The 16,806-nt window shown below is 44.9% G+C and overlaps 1 protein-coding gene across 1 annotated transcript; it reads left to right on the plus strand.

Annotated features, from left to right (window-relative positions):
• Nucleotides 1–13,884: 13,884 nt before the first annotated feature.
• LOC136448569 (neurogenin-1-like) lies at nt 13,885–15,810 on the plus strand. Its single transcript, XM_066448185.1, has 2 exons — nt 13,885–14,022; nt 14,450–15,810. The coding sequence occupies exon 2, from the start codon at nt 14,482–14,484 to the stop codon at nt 15,244–15,246; it is 765 nt and encodes a 254-aa protein (XP_066304282.1). The 5' UTR covers nt 13,885–14,022; nt 14,450–14,481; the 3' UTR covers nt 15,247–15,810.
• Nucleotides 15,811–16,806: the final 996 nt, after the last annotated feature.

Below are 16,806 nucleotides of genomic sequence, written 5' to 3' on the forward strand. Positions count from 1 at the left end.
TCTGTTACATGTGTCGAGTACGTGTGTACATGCACCTTAAAAATAACGTATCGATACCATAAGAGTGACAGAGGTAGAACATTGGCTTAGGGGGAAAATTGCTTTGATGATAACGCAGTTAAAAGGACTCAATTAGCCATTTGACAGAGAAAAACAAATAGTATCGGATAAAGACCAAACTTAAGCTTGAATTACTGTCTGGGGACAATTCTCGGCCACATTACATGTATCACACAACACGCCCCCCTCCCCCTTCGATCCTTCGCCGCTCGCTCGATCTGTGGTTTCTTCTCTTTCTTCTTCTTCAAATGATAGATGTTCACATTCAGGAAATGTCCTGAGAACATGCACAATTAACGTTAACTATATGTTTATTTGCATTTCCGTCTAATTTGACTCCATTATGTGTGTGTAATGTAGTTGAGATGATTGTTGATGATTGGCAGAAACGACGTTCGAAGGTCAAGGTCAAGGGGGTGTCTGTTTTTCGTCATGACCTCATCTGATGACATGGGAACATGGCGGAACCTGTAGGCCACTTTTCACACGGTGGAGACCGCTTGGCGACCGTTCTGCGACCAAAATTGGATTTCTGTGACCTATAACTTTATGAATTGAATATATGATCCCTGATATCGATGTAAAATATGACTTAAAAGGCACTCAAACACACGAAACTTATAAAGTACACGTTTGTATCAATGGAATTCGTAGAGATTTGGTCACCAAATGGTCTCTGAACGGTCGCCGCCTCAGTGGAAATGGGGGTATAATGGCGAAACAAAAAATACGTGTTTTTATGATATTTTACACTTAGAGGACATCTAACAATTACTGTTTGAGAATTTATTGTTCAATATAGCAAGTTATAAGAGAACGTTGTTGAGAATATAAGGGATATATGCGTTTGATATCATCTGCTTTGAGTTATCAATTAGTGTTACCATCTTAATTTTTTAGTTCAATTCATGTACAGAATTTCAAAACAATATATATACATATACATATACATGTATATTTTTTCCTAATTCTGCATACCCTTTCCCACCATAGAATGGCTTAAAGGTAATTTCTGTGGAGCCACGTTTGAGTTGATATATGACAGTCATTATACCGTCTGTATTGGGACGTCTGTTTCTCGTCAAGTGTAATTTAATGACGTTGCTTCCATATTCCCATCTCTACTCTTGATCCCTCACCAGCACTAATGACATGGTGTTGTTTCGTTCCCTTTGTCTCTTAAGCCAGAATTACGGAATCCAATGGCAATTGGTAATTTTCGTGGACAGTATTGTACCTTAAGTGTGCAATTTTGTATCTTGAATCATGAACTTAGTCCATCTTCCCACCGTGGGGAAATGTATTTTCAGTTTCAGGTGCGTGGGCACCTTTTCCCTTTTGTTGTAGGGATTAACGAGTACTATAATTGTATTTTGAAAAAAGGCTAAAAGAACGACTGAACTTTTTAATTGTATTTTGAACTAAAGCTAAAAGAACGACGGGACTTTTTTAAGTGCTTTCTCTCACTCTCGTTTATTTTACAGCTATTCCTCTTTTCGAGCAAGATTTGTGACGATTATGTGCTACCAAATATATACAGAATACATGCGCGACATGGATATTTGCACTGCCTAGTATGAAACACTAGTAGTACTTGACCATCTTTTTTGGCATCGTTGCGGTATGGTGGCCTTAAGCTTTCCGTTATGTGAGGGGTTTTGACTTAGAAACTAAAGGCTCAGGGTTCGAATCCCGGGCATGTCCCAATGTTATGTCCTCGAGTAAAAGACAACGTTGACACCTATTTCCTCACTCTACTCAGGTGAAAATGAGTACCTATCTTCGGATAGGGACGTTCTCTCGGATGGGACGTAAAGCAGATATGCCGTATTGGAGAAGAGCCACATCACACAAGAACCCACCACACCTATCGTTCAGAATAAGGGTCCATCCCGGTACAAGAGGTGGATCAAACGTATCAGTCTAGTCGTATACAGCTTGTACTTAACGTACTTAACGTTCCTAACGTACAAACCTTTTGCGTTGCGGCTTTTGTGTGTGTCTGTGTCTGTGTGTGTGTGTGTGTGTGCCTTTCCTTCATTCCTTCTGTGAACACGATCACTGAAGACTGGCTAGATGGATTGTCTCGATACTTGGTATGCGGGTAGGTCTTCCTGAGAACTGAAAATGATTAGATTTTGGCCCCCTAGCGGCATGCTATGGTACTGCAGTGGAACTTTCGGATTTGATATCTCGTGTTCTGGACATGCTATGGTCATGATTTTTAGTGGTAGATAGCTCTTGGGATTACCCTGAAAGGAGCGGAAGACATGGCCCAAAATCGAACAAAATGGAGGATGCTTGCTGCCCGATGTGCCACTTGGCACGGGAGGATCTAAGTCTAAGTAAGTAAGCTCTTGGTCGTAATGCGAACAAACAACGTTATCAAGTCTCACACATAAAGTACAGCTGCGTGCCTGACATCGTCCCAGGCTCTTCTGTACAATGATGTTGACAGTAATTGTGATGTTAACAAACCACCGCGAGCTGCGCGACAAAGCCTTCTGTCTTGATGTTTATCAGTCACCACATCTACAGATATCTGCTCGCGTCTGTGTGGCAGATAGGAATCTGAGGAGACAAAGTCAACAAAGGCATGTGACACAGGAGCATTAGTCATGTCACTTTAACAGTTGACAGGGACGCACACTTGTGAGACTTGGTGCCTGAGGTCATGTGGTTTATCTTCCTAATTAGACAGTAGTAAGGTAAAGGTAGCCAAAGCGTGACGCTTTACCGAGGGATTGTAGTGCAATGCGGCTTCGCCACGGCTTGCATTTTCAGTCAAGCAGACAGGGTCACCCCTAGCCTCTTCCAGACTCAAGAGGTGGCTGGAAAGAGTAGAAATTGCAAATTGGCAAAACAGACTGATTACATAGCAGAAACTGTACTTCTTTAGCGGACAAACTCCTCTGTCATGTTATCTGTCTATTTGGCCAATTTCTACTCTTTCCAGTCGCCTCTAGAGCCTGGTAAGACTATGTCACCCCTAGTCTTCTCGATAAGTGTGTTGGGTTCTTTTACGCTAATGTTTTATTCATGAGTGCCAACGTCTAAAGCTCCCCTATACATGTTGTCAAGATCTCTTTGTTAAAACATTATGTAGTCTTGCTGTCTTCTTTTTCAGTTTCGTTGTCGTCATTAAACTATTATTAAACTGGGTCTGTCTATGTGAAGGATAATCGCTGGAGATGCCGGACGTTTCGGCACTTGGACAGTTCGGCCCTTAGCTAGCCGATCAGGACGATTCAGGCCTAGGGCTTTTTCCAGATGTTTTGCCTCCAAGCGGACGCCTAACCTTGATTCTAACTCACATCTAGCCCCAACCTTAATCATAACCAGAGTCGTACCGAATTGTCTTCAGATGAGGGCCGAAGAGTCCAGGTGCCGAAACGTCCTGATACCAATCGCTGGAATAGATCTGATTTAGAAGCATTGTTCAATCCCTGATTGCATAGCATAGCAAAGAAGATATGTTTAAGCCTGGTAATGGAGGGTGGATCACATGCAGGGTAATTGACAGATAGCTAACGTTTTCAGAATGATCACTCAAGTGACATCAATGGACAAACAATAAGGGGAAAGTAATATCTTTTTTGTATGAAACGCATTTGTATTTACATTTAATTATTTGGTCATTTCTGTCCAGTTTTCTTTAACAGCTCCTAATACTGTGTCACATCGATCTAGGGCTGTGTACCTACATTTTGTAGGGTCTGTAGTATAAAATTATATTGTTACCAATAGGTGCGGACCTGAACGTCTGGTATACTTGTACCTGTACATATGCCTGTACATCGACTAGTGTACACACGTTTTAGACTAACTTGAGATAGGTAAGTCCCATCTCAAAAACGATAATGTTGACAATTTAGCACTTGAAATTGAAAAAAAAAACTAGTAAGTACTCTTGTATCAAGATTTGGAAATCTTCATACAAAGACGACAATTTATCATTAAAATTGTTTACTAGTATTGTGTTTCAAATGTCAACAATGCCGAGGACAACCTGACAAAATGAAACGTTCCGATTGGCCAGTGACTTTGGAGAAACGGATACCTTGTTGCGTTGAAACATCATTATTGTCAATACCAAGTTGTGTTAGAGATAGTATTGACAAAAGAAAGTATCCGCCTCTCCTATCCAAGTTCTTCAATGGAATAACCCAAACTCCGCTTGGGATACGCAAACCAGACCTTACAATTATCATCAATCTAAACCTGACGTTTCAGACAAAACAGACATAAACCCTAGAATCTCCCTGTTTTGCTTGTATACGTAAACATGGCCCTTTCCGGCAGTAACGCCCAGTAAATTTCTCCTGATTAGAGGTCTCAGGGGTTGAAATAACCACAACCCACCTGGCTGTGGACAGGTGAAAATTTCACAAACTATCTACATTGTTATCGCTGTTGCCCACATTTGGACAGTATATGAGGCCAGGGATGCTTAAAGTGACAGATGAATTGGAATACAAGTGAGAATGTGTCAAAATACCGCGGACAAGTTGTTACGATTTCACCCCATTGTTGGTGACAACAGTCATGTACTGACGTCACTAGCTCAACAAAATGGCGGCCGGACTTGGATACTTTGCTGATATGGTAATCCACGGTCAAAACATGACTATGCTCTCTGTTGATTCTTACAGTATCTGTCACCAAAACAATTTCATTACGTTATCTATATTACACAGTACTAGTGGTCAATGTAAAGAAGACAACATAATACTTTACGAGATGTTTACCTGTATATCATCATTATTCACTCGATCATTCACTCACTCACTCATTCATTCATTCACTCACTTGCGCAGTATTCACAGTGCTTTCTTCCTTTTGGTGAGGAGAGATATTTCAGTATCTGATATCATCCTTTGGGGCAATGTTACAAGTAAACAGTTTTTTTTTGGGGGGGGTAGATAATTTTCCTTTTCAAATTGCTCTCGATGTCTCTTCAGACGCAGGTTGTGTAAAATGGCCAACTGATAATTGTGATCAATTGCCTGATGTAAATCTCTAATTGTCTCATTCATGTGCAGTTGAAAATGAGAGAACATTTAAAAAATGGGGCATGTCAAATCAACATGTTGTAAAACTTCTGTCTGATTTTTTTTCAAGCGACAACAACTCGGAAATAACATAATGTGTTGGTAACTTATTTTACCATTGAAACGACTACCTGTTTTGTAAGAATGATCTTGTGCAAATGTAACCCGCCACAATTGTACTAACTTACACAAAATCTTACAATAAAAACAATCCCAGCGCACCGAAAAATCTTTCATTGCTCTTTCTATAGTCTTCCCACAATGGTGGTACTTCAAGACTTCCTGGGAACGACGGAGTCTATCTCCAGAGTTACAGATAGAGCCATGAAAATCGTCCGATACGGAATCTAGTCAGAAAAGACGACCATAGCTTATGGATTCTGGAGGTGACGATGCGAAAATAGATATCATTTCTACAAGAAAAGGAGAACGGGAGAAGGAATTCTAAACGCCTATCTTTTATTGGTCTTTCTTTTGTAGGTCTTCCAAAATCATAATGACGATGCCTTCATAACTTCCTGGGAAAGAGGAGCTCGTCCCCAGAGATACATAAATCAAGCAAAAAATCGTCCGATACGGAAATCTAGGCAGAAAAGACGACCATGTATTGTCTTTTTTGTGTCGGCATATTCTGGTCAGTGCCGAAGACACAAACTGTGTTGACTTATACATTAAGTTTAGAACGCTCTGTAGCAGCGAGAATTCAGCCTTGGACTACTCTCCAAGCAGAGGTTCGGCTCCGGCTGGTGTTTGTCTTGGCGACATAAAGAAACCGGGACAAAATAGAAAGCACAAAAGTCTCAAAAACTCCTAAAAACACATCAAAACCAGCCGGAGCCGAACCTCTGCTTGGAGAGTAGTCTTGTCCCACTGTTACAAATCAAAGCCTCTTGGTCAGCCGCTAGACTATTTGAACAACCGTTCCACCACCTGTTACGACACGACCCCATACATCTAAATACATCATGCCGACTGACAAAGTCGTCTGACCGTTGACCTAGAGGACCTTAGTCAAATAACGTACCCACGCTAAGTCAGAAGGAGGGGGAAGGAGAAAGACAGGGAGAGAGAGAGACACAGACAGAGAACGACATAGAGAGAAAGAGACAAAGGCAACCAGACATACAAACAGAGAGAATGAGAGACAGGGAGAGGAAGGCGCAGATAGACATAGAGAAGAAAAAGAGAGGCGGAGAGTGGAAGTGAAAGAGGGACAGAAAGAGGCAGATGGGAAAAGAGATGGGACAGAGAGAGCTAAAGAGAGACAGCGAAAGATAGAGAAAGAGTGATAGATAGACTGACAGACACAAAGACAGGCACAGATGGACAGAAAGAGACCGACTGACCAAAGGTTTTAGCCAGATCCCGTTCTTGTGTTAAATCAACCCTAACCATTCCATCCATTCCTTTTCAATAAAAAGTCAAGACTCTAATCATTCAAAAACAAACCGTTGCCACCCCATTCAGCTTTCCTCTGAGTCTCGTCGTCGCGCCGAATCTATTTGACTATAGAACACATCTTGAGTGTCACAATCCGCTTATCTCCGTCGCTATCACGAATTAAGTACTTGAAGAGACAGAAAGGCAAATCAAGTTTGTACATTCTTATCTTGTTCCGTGTTTTCTTAAGTAGTCAGACGCAGCGTAATGTACCCTGTACATATACACCACTAATTGACTCACTTAAGGTAGACCGCGCGACGTCTTTACTGTTGTCTTACCAATTAAGGAGATAAATGTTTTGTCTTTGTATACCTCTCAAAAGTTCCTTTCTGTGGTTCCTCCTTGTGATAAGATAATAGTAACTCATGCTACAAAACACGCACAGAAATATCTTTATAATGTACTATTGGCCCAAATGTATGAAGAAACTACTGTTTAGGAAATGCCATATTTCACGGTAGCCATTCACATAAGCGTGGTTAAAAAGAGTATTTGATTATGAGAGTCTCTTTCGCTTTCGTTGGAGAGAGCAATGGATCTTTTTTTTGTTTGTCGTGCTTTTACGGATAGTTCAATGAGTGGATGCTCTTTTTTTATTATGGAAACGCGTGTTTACCCATGTTCTGACAGAGATGGAAGAGTCTACGGGACTCCACGCGAATCAACCAAACACTCCTCTTGTGAGGAAACGTGGGCCCGTCCTTTAATGCTTTCTAATGGAAGGCTTGATAGATGGTGACAAAAGCGTTCCCTCCACACAAGCCACTTGAGTTGGGCGGCAAACATATACAACGGAAAGAAGTTGGCCACAGCTAAAAGCACGCCGAACGATTAACCGCGCTCTCTTTGTGTTCACCAATCGGATCAGCGGGCTCTTAATAGTTTTTACAAAGAACAAAAGGAGAGATTTGGTGCAGAGGTTCAAAGATACATGTATCTGACACGTGAGTCGCTATGTCGTCTGTCATTTTCGCTTCTACTTTATTTTTGTGTAGATTTAGCTGGCCACTGTATGTGTACCATATCTTGTCTGTTTTCGTCTTTTCAAAAAATGCAAGAGTATCCTCACAAACGCTTAAAATCTCTACCGATACGTGACTCAAATGTCAAAACCAACGGTTTCTATAGAGCTATCCTGGAGTATTTTTCCGGGAAAAGTTTCAAATAATTGTCTGACAAGAGCACAATGGCGCGGGCAAACAATGACACCCGTAGCGAACAAAACCCATTGCTCGGCACACACGTCTTGACCTCGCGACACCCAGCGCATTCTTCACCGCGTCAAAAGCCGCGCAGCCCCGGCCAACCTTGTGTGAAAAGCTGACAAGAAGATGCCCAATTTCTGAGGACCTTGCAAACACCGTTCCTTTCACGTCTGCGGACGATAATTTAGATACGCGGGAAGTTGTTTGAACGACGCTACCGTAAATGCGGGTGCAAGGTCATATTGGATGACATTGGTCCTCTGGTAGCCGAACATTGTCACCAAACAGTCCCTGTAGACCAACTGTGCCTTAGCGTCCCCCGCTCATTGTGTATTCAGGGCAGGCGCAACCCAAACATCCAACCAAAGCCATACACACAAAAACACACGGTGATACAGACAGAATGTGACAGGTGGAGGCGAAGCCTGTGGAACGCTACCGGACGAGATGTCCTTGTACAGGGCAGCGACATGCACATGATGGAGGACAATATGCTTCCAGGGGTAACGGTCAAATCCACAAGCTGGGTGTTGACACTGAAATGGCGTGGATGAAAACACACGCCATCTTTGTGAAGCATTTTCTTTATTCCTTTTTGAGATCTTCTTACTTGATGCTGTCCAATAGATATGTATTGATAAAAGTGATGGTTTAGAAGAAAAGTATTGTCGTTATTGGCATTGAATACCTATTTGGAAACTACAAACATTTTTTGTGCATGTATCTAAAATTTAGTTGTTTTTTTACGATACTTGAATATGGCCGTTAGGAGGAAAGTTTCACAGTTATCTTTCTTAATCACGTGTTCCACAAATCGCCTCGTCATGGGAAGGGTCAGTCGACAGTCACGGACAATTTAGCACATACTGACCACTGTCAGTGGACAGTGAGTGATGTCAATCTCGCCTGTATTGTTCTCATTGATTCTCTTCACAAAGCTGGACACGTGATGACACCTTTCTTTTATTGGGGAACGTCAGGAGATAAAATTGATGTGCCTGCATGTGACAGTGACTGATTCGACGTGATGGCGATAAAAACAACAACAAATGGAAGCTGCGAAGCGATGAGTGCGAATACGGACTGGCGACGTTTCATTTTATAGGATGGACGGAAGAACATTAGAACGTATTAGAGAGATAAAAGAGTTTGTGATTCACAGAGGAAGTGAAGATGGAGAATGAGGGAGGGAAGAAAGAGAGGAGAAATAAACGTTGCCCCCTACCAGTACTCTACTTCGGAAAATAGAGAAGAAGAAAGGCACGTGTTGTCACTTTGCTGTATTGTCAGTCTTTAAGATTTAATCCTTATGACCGCACCCTGCGGAGTGACATGACCAATTTCCTCTCCCACCTTTCAAGCTATACACTTCCTTCAAACCCTGCCCTTTCATTGAGTCCCCCGCGCCTCATTATATAATGCTTGACCTTGTAGCCCTTCCTCCGAGTGGCCACCGCGAGCATGGTCCCCGCACCTGCCGGAGTGCCAAAGGTCCTCACCCCGCTCGGCACGCTGCCCCTGCCGCCCACCCTGGGCCAACAACCCGGTGGGGTGGCTGTTCATCCGTCCGTCTGAAAGGGTCATCCCAGGCCCTGGGCCCGATAACGGTAATAATACCACATCTTCCTACAGTACAAGGGTCGTGAGTCCGGGGTGGGGTGGACGGGAGGTCCCCCATTCAAGCCTTTCATGCCTTTCTCACAGGGAGGACAATGTGGCACGTGATGGAAGAATACTGGACCAGGACCTTGCCTCCTGACCGAACGCCGGCTGCGATTTAAGAGCAGAAAGGGACAACAAAACGACACATTCTCGACATTTCAATGGAAGATACGCCCGCAGAGGCAGGTTATGTGGAAGGGCCTGGGAGAACCGAGTTCAGACAGTTCTGTTTGGGAGTACTTTCTATGCTCTTTTTCCGCGCAGGGAATCGTCAATAGGTCGTCTTTGCCGGTACTGTGTTTATCAAATCAAGAGACTGTGGTCTCACCGTTCTTCAATATTCTATCCTTTACACTATGCTCCATATATCTATTTTGTTTATCAAAACACAAAACATCCATGTTATGAACCTGCAGCCTTAGTCTAGAGTAGACTTCAACAGAAAGTTGGTCCTTTACAAAGACCAAAGCACACATACATTGATCATCATCCTTACGAAACGGGCGTGAAGTAAAAATATATCCAAGCACAACTTGGTGGTCACTTTCCCTCACTTATAATCATTTTTGACATCAATGTTCTCATCAATTTTGAACCTTGGGGCATGGATTGTTAGACGACATGGGTCTCTTCTGCTTACATCCTCTCTCTCTGACTCTCCCTCTCCCTCCCTCTACCACTGGCACATTTCCAGCCAATCGACAGTGCGGATCATTCAATTATCTAGATGCAGGTGAACTTAGAAATGACGTAACGTTTAGGAGATGCGGGGCCTTCAGTAAAATTACATTCAGACAAGAGTCCAATAAATCGACAGACTCTAGGTTCATTATTAGGAACCTGATCTGTACAATTGTACAAAAAAAGACACATAAACAAAGCCAGTGATGTTTTACGTTCCCTATATTATAGTCCTGTAGTAGTGTGATTGTGGACAGATTTGTAGAGATATATATGTGTGACGTCAAAATATTTATGACAAAGCCAGCTGGCTTAGGAAGATATAGATATATATATATATCATTTCGATACCTGACATTTAAACCACACCCAGGCAGGTGTATTCTTATCTTGATCCAACAGAACAGCTCATAACAGCTAGTTCTTAAATAAAGCACTGTGGGGTTTTTTTTCAGTCTGCATGGGTTCCAAATGACCTGTCCTTGCAATTGGCACGTGCACCCTATTCATTCGCTTAAGACTTGCTAGGAAGAAGGCAGAGTATTCATGTCAAATCACAGATCCATACATACTGCCTCTATGTCTGCTCTCTTGTGATGTCTATGAAATGCTGTACTTGAGGGCAGTTTAGATGAAGGCATCGCTCCTTCAATATGAAAAGAGGTAACCAAGCAACGTACCCAGCAAATCCCCTACTTGAATTCCACGGAATGAATGGGATTTTTGCATGCAGCTGGAGTACCTCAATTCGTCGAAATCAGATCGTCTAATTAATAGTCCATGCCAAATCGTCATAACCACCTCTTGGGGCCCTCTATACCTCCCTCACGTCCAACCGGTCGTTTAGAAAGACAGTCACATACTCCTGTGATTCAAAATGACAGCACATTGCGGCACATCTCCAAAATCAAACCTTAAGACGGTGCCAAGTCTTGACAGAAGTCTGTGTGGTTGCGAGAAGTAGGTCCGACCTTCAAGGGGCCGGGCGTCTGGGCTCGTCGGCGACCTGCCACCCTTCGTGCCCCTCACCCTAGACTAAACGCCCGGCGAGTTTTTATAAAGAGGTGGGATTGTGTTTTGCTTTGTTGTCAAGAGGAGGGATGAATGGCAGAATAAAAGGTGAAACAATTACATGGATAAGAACTTAAGGGTACAAGTCTGGGTATGGTGACAATGTGGAGTGGTAAATGTGAAGTTGTGTCGTCGGTGTAGGGTATATGGAATTATTGTTATGATGGTACGGGGAGTCGGGTCTTGATTAGTCTGAATGAAAAAAGCACGGCCCGTTTATTTCATCTCATGGCCCTGTTGTTGTTGAGCCCACATTTCCATCACACAGGAGTCGCAGCGGCGGATAAATGAATACGAACAGTGGTTTTGGCACGTCTGACATCACTAGCAGGTGACGGCCGGGTGGTCGTGCTGAGCGCGCCCGCCCAGGTCCTCTTGTTAGCGCGCCGCTTTGATTCAAGGCGTACCACGCTGGTCTATTGGCCTTTTCCAAACACCAAGTGCAGGCTAAAGAACAAAGGAGGACAATACAGCCACCTGAAGGGCAGCGCGACCACCGGTCTCTCCGCGTCGGCACTGTCAAGAGGCGGCGACTGGCACGCGTTCGGGGCCAGCCGCCTCGAACAACAGAGCGCCCGCGTCTAGCCCACAATTGCCGCCAATCTCAATGCCTCAATTGCTCCGGACCGCTTTCTGCTATCAGGACCAGGTGATAGCTAGATGAATAACGCTCTTCAAGGATACCTACCCACTTAGTGTGGGCCAAACAACACCACAAGTTTGCGATAAAAGTGCGGGGTGTGTATTTGCTGTAGGTATAGGGCAAGGGAGGCGACGCTCTTTTCGGTGACGGCTACCAAGCGATAGACATCAAAAAGTAAAGATTGCGAAAGCGATGGCATATGGCGTGTATGTGATTTCAAAGCCCATATTATCCCCTATTTTGCAAAATATACTTGTATGCAGAACACAAAGTCATTATTGTTCTCTCCGGCGCATATTATACGACAGGACAATGTGGGTAACACGCGCTCAAGTTGAAGCGGACCTCAATTTTGGTCGCACCATTGTTTTTGTGTGCGAGCGCCTCAGACAATAGCACAGACCTCGTGCTTGTAGTTCTAGGCGAAGCCAGATGTAGCCTAGAAGTGCCAAAAGCAAACAGAAAAAGTTAGTACAAACCACTTGAACACACTTAGGCGTCGATTTCCATGCAACAGAGTAAACTTCTAGCTATTTTTTCGCCGCTGTTGGACGATACGATCAACGGGTTGCGACGCACAGCCGGCCCGAGGGACGGCGGAAAAAAGGCGCAGCCGTAGATTTTATCAATAGCCCTGCTTCCCTCGCCTCGGTAGGACAAACAAGTGGTCGAGGTTGCCGTAGAAACCCGGTCAAAATTATCATTCAATAGCGATTTTCTTTGGGGCCACGCGCTCGACGAACAAAGCCCGCTCGACATCCCAGCGACAGGTGGGACGGACTTGACGCCACAAGAGCGCTCGATAAATGATTAATATAGGTAAAGTACCTCTAATTAAGCTCAGAATTTAATAGACATGAAAAGGATGGTGTTTATTATTGGTTCTGCAAATGGCAAAGACCAGGTGGATGGGTGGATTATTAGGCGCCCGGCCTTGTCGGCTTTGTTGTCGGTTTGTTTGGGAAGTGTGCCCTTTCCAGGCCTGCTTTCAAGTGCAATTACACAAGCTAGGAACGGCGAGGCAGGGAAAATTCACCCGCCGTAGGCGCTGGCCCGAGTTACGGCAGCGGAACGGAGCAGGAGCGCCTGCCCGCCGACCGCCGCAAGTGGTCCGCCCACCCGCCAACTTTGTCAAACTTTTAAAATACGCGCTTTTATTCTCAGCACGCATGCGCACTGGGCTGTGTACACAGATCACCTGCTGCCTTTTGGCACGGGAGTACGACGGGGACTTTGCCGCTCCCCTGGCGCGTGCCACCGCAGCCCGGCGCGAGCCAACCGCCCTGTCCCCCTCCCCACACCCTCCCTGTTCTCTCCGCTAACCTTTTGTTTACTGTCTCACCTAAAAAAATGTCCAAAATGTTAAAATCAAACCGCGTAATGTTGCCTGTAGTCAACCGGGTGACGAAAATAGTCCCACTTTGACACACACATACCGCCAACCACTTGCAGACTTTAAACATTGTGATTGTTGTGAGTAGTACTACCTACTCCCTGGTGCGAAGGTCAAGGAGTAGAGAGAGAAAAAAAAACTATTTATTCAACCGAAAAAAAGGTTCTAAAAATTACACAGGGGGACGTTTTTTGGCCCTGAGTTCAGAGTTGATTTTGAGGGATGGTTTAAAGGGTTGGGGGTGAGAGAGAGGGCGTACACGTGGGGCGTAAAATCCGGGCACACGAATATCTCCGTCCAGATTAGAACTGGTGGTCTTTTCATCCTTGTGTGACAAAGGACAGAGTAATAGCCGGTCACGCTGAGATCATTAATGCGCTAATAGCGTCTGCTTGGAGGAGATTTCACCGGGTAACCGCACCAAGAACAAAACTTCGCGCCTCTCATTGGACGAGAGGAGACCCTTAGACGCGCGCGGTATTGTTGACAAGGGGGCAGTCCTGTGGAAGCGTTCACCCTTATTCATATGTATACACGATCACTTAGCGTGATCTGATAATAGGGGGAGGATGGTCAAAGTTTAATTCTTTGTTAGGCGAGTGGCATTGTCGGGGGACGGGTATATAAACAGTACGGGAGCTCGGCTCGAGACACACACGCGCGGCAGAGCCTACAGGACACACCGGCGGCAGCCCCGACTGACAGCCAGCGCGTGCCCTCGACACTTCAGCCCACGGAAGCAAAACCACTTTGTTACGCCAACGTTTTTCCGGTGAAAGACTCCACCAACTGTACAAGGCTTCACTTGGCTCGGTAAGCATCCGGCATCTTTTAGTACAGCAAATAGCTTTTAGCTACTTTACTGATGGCGACAGAGTTATACAATTACGTGGGTGATTTTTGTATATGTTTGGTTGTACTTCTTAACTGGTACATGTATCTAACTTTGAACCAATTGACAATTTACTGTCCAAAGCATTCTTCATGATAAGCTAGGATTTGCTACATTACCTGTGAAATGTATTTAGATGTGGTGCAATATTTTTGCGCGTGTGTATTTCTGTGCGATGCAGAGGGAGTACAAAAAATACTCTTTGTTTCAACAAGTCGGTGAAGTGCAATAATGTAGAGTACACGGGCTACTCGTTTCCGCCTTTTGAGCAGCTGGTGGACTATTTCCTTATTTGTTCTCTTGTCGTCACATATTCTGACCTGAAGTATTTTTCTTCTCTTTCTGCAGACGAGTTTTTGTTACATCCGTACCAACCAAAGATGTCGGACGGCTCCCTATCCCCTCTTCCCCGCCTGGGAGGCGACATGGAGACCCACCCGGGCTCGCCCTACTCCTACTGCTCGACGGACTTCCACTCGCCCAGCCCGCCGACGCTCTCCCCCTCCCCGAGCCTCGCCGAGGTCCGGTACACCGACGGTCTCCCGTCCACTCCCGAGTACCAGCCCGAGGATTCCACGGACACGGACTCGGAGAAGAAAGCGGGCCGTCAGCCGAGGGCGGCCCCCACACGCAAGACCGACAACAACAAAGCCGAGAAGACGACGGCGGGCACCAAGCGCAAACGGTCCCACAAGTCGCGACAGAAGCCCAAGAGCCAGGAGGTGGTTGTGCAGGTGAAGAAACAGCGTCGTCGCAAGGCCAACGATCGGGAGAGAAACCGCATGCACAACCTGAACGGCGCGCTAGACGAGCTCCGAGAAGTCCTGCCGACGTTTCCCGACGACACGAAACTGACAAAGATCGAGACGCTCCGCTTCGCGCACAACTACATCTGGGCCCTGTCCGAGATGCTGAAGGTAGCGGACGCCGGTGGAGATCCCTCGGTACAGCTGCAGGCCATGCCTGGCCTCTTCGGGCCGGGCGGCGGTCTCGAGAACATGAACATTGGCTGGGCGGGTGGGCCGTCCTGGACGCCCGACGGACAATGGATGTCAGCCCCGCTCAGTGACCCCAGTACGACCCCGAACGGTTCTTTGTGTTCAGAACTCTCCGAAACCGACTCGTACATGTACCCTTCACCATAAAGGCATTATGGTAGAGAAAGGAACTCTCTTGAACTATAGCAAACCGCCATTCCAGTAACGTATCTCACAAAGGGCGCCCATGCCTCAGTGATCAAGGTAATTCTCCATACATAGATGGTAGAAAAGATTATGCCTACCGCTTTCAAATGTTCTTATCCGATTTACCCTAAAACTCAAACTACGATAGCCATCACAGAATGCCATTCTAGAATGAATTCTTTGTAAATTGATGTGAATTAGAAGAAAATTGTATGAATTTTTGTAAGAAGAAAATATTTTGGTAAGATCTTCAGGGAAAGATAGGTTAAGCGAAATCTCGAAATGTACTTTGTAAATAAGACTGTATCCCCTCTAGCTTTCGTAAGATCCTTTGTGAAAATAATCTATTTCTTCTACCAATGAAAAGAATGATCGCATCATGATAGTATATAGGAGATAGCTACAAGCGACCAATGCTGTCTAGATCCGGCGAGCTTGCTCGCTTTGTTACCATGTCTTTCTGTGTAAAAAATCTATCTGGTGAAAGAAACCTCCAGAATAAAATATGATTTTTAATGAACGCTATATCTTGTGTCTGTATTGATGCTCTGTATCATGCCAGTAGTTGTCTTAGCTATCAGTTGAACAGAAAGGGTAGACGACTTGAGTGCCTGTCTTTTGTGTGGTCCACACTTGGACACGGCAGACTGGTAGCGAATCACCGATGTGTAGTGTCAATACACATAACGTGGTCAGGTATAGCACGGACGTTCAAGCACTGTAATAATTCGTTATTCCCTCAGTTAGTGAAACGACGATCGTATCTCAGTCTTAGAGCAGTGCGAAATGTTTAAGGACAGGGTAGCCTGAATTCAATCAAGCCTCCTGTGACCGCTCGCCGTCCTGTAATCGGCTCCCAACCCAAGGAGAGAAACCCCCGGACAGCTGGAGTTTGCGTTATACAAACTAAGGACAGGGTAGCTTGTCTGTGAAACGTCTAAGACATTAAATATCCTCAAAGACAAGGCGTTGTAAGTTGAGTGTTAACCTAGTTAGTTTAGCCATAGACTTGGCTTTCCGTAATCAACAGTTAGGAGAGAGTATGGGAGACCCTAGTAAACTAACTAGGATGACACTGAGACTACATTTTATGATCTTAGGAAGAAAATAAGCAGACCGCCCTGCACTAGACGTTAGCTCCGTCGTTTTGCCTTTGTATTAGAATCCTGGGTGGCCGCTCGAAACCTTAAACTATAAATGGAAGCATCCACAAAAGTAACTAGCATCTTATGGAGAAGCTAAGGCTTGTTTAGACTATGAAATTAACGGGAGTGAGTGAGAAATTTCAAGAGATGGTGTAAGGTCTACATAGCCCGGTATCCTTATTTTCTCTCCATGGTAGCCATATTCAGAACCTGTAGCAATATCCAGCACCCGTTCGAAAATAAAGAGAAACGAAGAGGAAATAGAGTTGGATACCGGGCTATGGTCTGAGGCCTTCTCTCACTGTTGTCTTAGGGCACGTGCCGGGAGACAACCCGCGCGCGTGTCGTGGCGGAGGTCGCACATTTGTCACCGCGG

Source organism: Branchiostoma lanceolatum, chromosome 14 (genome assembly GCF_035083965.1).
Source record: "Branchiostoma lanceolatum isolate klBraLanc5 chromosome 14, klBraLanc5.hap2, whole genome shotgun sequence".
In the NCBI taxonomy this organism is placed as follows: Eukaryota; Metazoa; Chordata; class Leptocardii; order Amphioxiformes; family Branchiostomatidae; genus Branchiostoma; species Branchiostoma lanceolatum.

Bases quoted from the DNA above. Each gene is read 5' to 3' on its own strand.
- LOC136448569 (XM_066448185.1), top strand. From the start codon at position 14,482: ATGTCGGACGGCTCCCTATCCCCTCTTCCCCGCCTGGGAGGCGACATG.